General features: G+C 49.6%; 1 protein-coding gene across 1 annotated transcript in view; it reads right to left on the bottom strand.

Annotated features, from left to right (window-relative positions):
- Ptprh (protein tyrosine phosphatase receptor type H) overlaps window positions 1-1,110 on the bottom strand; it is a 21,968-nt gene extending 20,858 nt beyond the window's left edge. The window contains 3 exon segments of the mRNA XM_055595616.1: window positions 5-58; window positions 250-283; window positions 1,015-1,110. Coding sequence (XP_055451591.1) covers window positions 5-58; window positions 250-283; window positions 1,015-1,065 — 139 coding nt within the window. The 5' untranslated portion in view covers window positions 1,066-1,110.
- Between the last annotated feature and the right edge of the window lie 3,088 nt (window positions 1,111-4,198).

Genomic DNA, 4,198 nt, shown 5'->3' with positions numbered 1-4,198 from the left:
AGGCTGATGGAGCTGTTGGTCTGAGCTTCCACCCTCAGGGTTCTCACTGGGTTCAGAGCTGAGAAGCAGAGTGAGACTGTCATACTAGAAAAACATAGATCATTCATTTTTCTCCTTCCCATCACCCTCTACTTCCCTTGCTGCCAGTTGAGAAACTACTTTTTCCTCAGTCCACCACAGACCATGGGATTCAGAGAAACTGGGGTCCCATCCATTGGCAAGGATAGTGGTTGAAATCGTGCTACTCACCAGCTGCCCTGGCCACAGTGCAACCACACACTCCCTAGAGATAGAGGGGAGGAAGAAATTAGCTTAGGTACGTGAGGTTCGGGAGGTGTGGCTTACAAGCCTGATGGAGACTTTCTTGATCTCCATCCCCAAGTCTTTTCAACCTTGACCAAGGAGAAGAATGTTTAGATAAAGGTCCTTCCTACTCTGGTCCTCAGTCGGTTAGGAAGAAGGTCACCCCAGGCAGAGGTGGGACTCTAGGGAAGTGGGAGTCAAAGTTGGTTCCCAGATAAAGGCAAGAGAAAAAAACGAATAGTTTTACTTTCTGTAAAATATAACTAGAGCCTTTGTGGGAAGAAAGTAATGGACCAAGAGAAAAGACAAGAGAGAAACAGAAATGGACTCTGGAGACAGACTGTGGGTTAAAGGTGGGCCAGAGCCTGGACACCTTGGGGTGTGGGAATAGAGTTAGGGCTTGAACTCCTGGGTCTGAGGGAAGAGCGGTAGGCTCTAGGCTTCGACGTCTGAGGTAGGAGCGCTAGATGTGTGTGAGTAGCCCGATCCGTGTTCAGCCTCAAAGCAGACACTACAGCTTCTAGACACCAGGACGTCAGAACTCTCGCTGTTCCACTAAACTCAGATGTTCCTTCCTTTTCCAGGTGATGGCCATCCCTGCTTCTTCAAGCCCCTGGCTGAGGGACCTTCCTCCCACCCTCCTGGAATGTAGATTCCAGCCCTTTCTATCCCCGCCTCCCTTGGATCCCAGCTCAGCCCCTGAGAACTTACCAATAGCACCAAGCTCCCCCAAACCCCAGGATTCCCACCAGCTCTGGCCATGTGTCCTGACAATGCACAGGGGACACAGGAGTCCCAGGTCTGGAACCTCTACAGGTTGGACTTTCAACTTAAGATTTTTCCTTTTGCCAGCCCATTGGTGAGGCCAGAGGCTAAGGCTGCAATGGGCGGAGGAGGAAGTAGGAGCTCTAAGCCTGAGAAGCCAGCCTGGCCCTGCCCTGGCTCTCACTATCCTTCCTTTCTGTCTCAGGCCCGCATGCAGACATTCTGGATGTTTTCTCGGTGGGCCTGTCTGGAACCCTCAGTGCTCAGCTCACCCCATTTTGTACCACAAAAGCTTCTTCTCCACTCAGTCATGTTCAGATCCCCTAGGTAAACAGCTGTTGCTTCCCACTGTGTGTGAATATGCTATGCAGATTTTCAAAAGTAGATAGAGCTGAATGTCCATATGGCTGTCCTCTCTTAGGGATGGGGGCACAGCACAGCCAGCCCAAAGCCAGCTGTGGTGACTTATACCCGTAATCCCCAGCACTTGAGAGGGGAATCTAAGGCAGGATTTCTGCAAGTTACAAACCCGTCTGGGCTACAAAATCAGATCCTGTGTTAAATACACATACACACAGAAACACATATACACAGTTGCGGGCATGCGCACATACACATGTAACATGCACATACGTCTACACATACACACTGCTTATGCATACAGACACATATAGACACACCCGCATGTACCAGCCAGGAAGCTGTGTCTCATGTCCCCCTGGTGAGCTTAGGTCTGACACAGGCTCAGGACTCTGCCTCCTTTTCTGCTTCCCACAGACTTTGCAGCCTGCTCAGGGAAGCCTGCATGCTGCTCCCGGCCCAGCCTTTGCACACTGTGTCCGCCACAGGCACCCCCACAGGCACCCCCCCACACTGCCCTTCAGCAGGGTTGCACTCTTGCTCCTCCACTGAGACTCAGCTCAGAAGCAGCCCACACCAGGAAGCCCTGAGTTGTAATCTGTTCTATTTACATTTGTATATCTCCCTTGTCACAGGGTGTGTCTGTGGCCTTAAAAGGGTGACTTCAACCCAGGGTGACTCAGATTTCTCCTCTGTGAAAAATGGTCACAGCCTCCAGTAAACAAGCCATGAGGAATTAGAGAAATGGGTGTCTGGAAAACCTAACCACACACAGAAGGTGTGGTGTTGCATGCTTGTCATCACCGCACTGAGAAGCTGAGGCCGGAGGATAGTATGTGTCATGTCAAAGCAAGGTGTTTAATCACACCCGTAATCCTAGCATGAGGAAGATCAAGAGTCCAGCCTGGGCTATGTATGACCCAACTTATATACCCCAGGCTGCCCTCAAACTCTCCATGACCTTCACCCAACTCCTGATCCTCTCTTCCAGCCCCTCCCTCCAGAGAGCTGGGATCATAAGCAACCACCAGGATTTCTGGCTTATACAGTGCTGGAGATCAAACCCAGGGCCTTGTGCGTACTAAGCAAGCAGTCCACTAATAGAATTTTATTCTCTGATACAATTTTTATTTTGTTTATTTTTTTGAGACAGGGTTTCAGTTTGTAGTTTTGTCTAGCTGGGATCTCACTATGTAGACCAGGCTGGCCTTGAGCTTACAGAGATCTACACTTGCCACTTGCCTCTACTTCAGTGTTGTTCTCCCAGAGTGTTGAGAATGAAGGTGCCAACCACAACTGGCTATTCTATTTTTGGGGACAGCATCTCAGGTAGCCCAGGATGGCCTTGAACTTACTCTGTAGCTGAAGATTATGAGTGTCGGATTGACTCCCTCCAACTGCCATTGTGACAGGAGCGCACCTGCCTTTTCTAATTTTGTCTCAGAAGGCTCACACCTGTCCACTAACACCTTTTCCTCTCCAGCATTGGAAGGCACAGCTTGAAAGTGTGAGAAGCAGGAAGTGAACATTACAGGGGCCATCTCGGATGGTGTCATCTCCCGTGCCATCTTGGCTCACAATGAAGGTTTTCCCTTTTCATCTTGTCTCATAGCCTCCCATTTATCGAGCAGAGTTACAAAAGGGAGGGGTGTGTAAGGACGGGCACCTTTGCCCCATGCTGGAAACATCTCAGCACTGACATTTCTCCTGAGTCAGAGGAGGAAGTGAGGCCCAAGGAAGGGGGCAGGGGGAGGATCCTAATCCAAGTGTTGCCCTTTGGCCTCCAGGACAGCCTTCGATTCCCAACCCCCACTCCACCCTGCCCTGCCCCAACTCACTCCTCTTCTACATCTCCTGAGATATAAGGGTACAGTTTTCTGCATACCTAATCCTTCAGGGCATTTCTGAATGTGCCACCATCAGAACCATAGGAACTTTTAGTTTTGTTACTTTGTGGGGAGGAGCTGGTTGAAAACTTTCACTACAAAGTGGCTATGGTGGTACATACCTGTAATCCCAACCCTTGTAAGCCAGAAGCAGGAGTTTGAGGCTAGCCTCATCTACATAGTGTGAGTTTAAGGCCAACCTCAACTACACAAAGAAACTCCGTCTCAGGAAAAAGGAAAAAAAAAAAAAAAAAAAGGAGAAGCTGATGTGTTAGTACTCCAGAAGCCAAGGCAGGTGAGGCTAGCCTGGGGTACATAGCCAGTTCCAAACCAGCCTGGGCTACATGGTGAGGACTTGTCTCAAAACAATACAAAAGGAATATTAATTACTGCAGTACATCATAGCCTACAGCTGTAATCTCACCTCTGAAGCCATGAAGCCACGAGGCTTGGTTTTAAGGACAACTTGAACCTTGTCTCAAAAAACTTTTTTTTACTACTTAGGTATATAGTATGTGTGTGTGTGTGATATATATATGCATGTGATGATAAATGTGTCCATGAACACATGTGGCAGGCAGAGGCCAACTTTGGGCGTCTTCCTCCACTGCTCTCATCACAGATAACTGTGTTTGATTTTGGACAGGGTCTCTCTGTGTAGCCCTTGTTGTCCTGGAGACTCCCTGTAGACCAGGCTGGCATCGAACTCAGAGCTCCTCCTGCCTCTGGGACCAAAGCTGTGTGCCACTGCCACCAGCTGGACCTTCTATCTAAGACAGGGTTTCTCACTGGACCTGGCTGGAACTCACCTTCAGCTAAGCAGGCTGGCCAGTGAGTGCCCAGGCCACCAGCTGGACCTTCTACCTGAGACAGGGTTTCTCACT

The sequence above is a fragment of the Psammomys obesus genome, unplaced genomic scaffold (genome assembly GCF_907164565.1).
Source record: "Psammomys obesus unplaced genomic scaffold, mPsaObe1.curated_primary_1811, whole genome shotgun sequence".
In the NCBI taxonomy this organism is placed as follows: domain Eukaryota; kingdom Metazoa; phylum Chordata; class Mammalia; order Rodentia; family Muridae; genus Psammomys; species Psammomys obesus.
The sequence above is the reverse complement of the archived record's forward strand: the minus strand, read 5'-3'. Positions and strand labels throughout refer to the sequence as shown.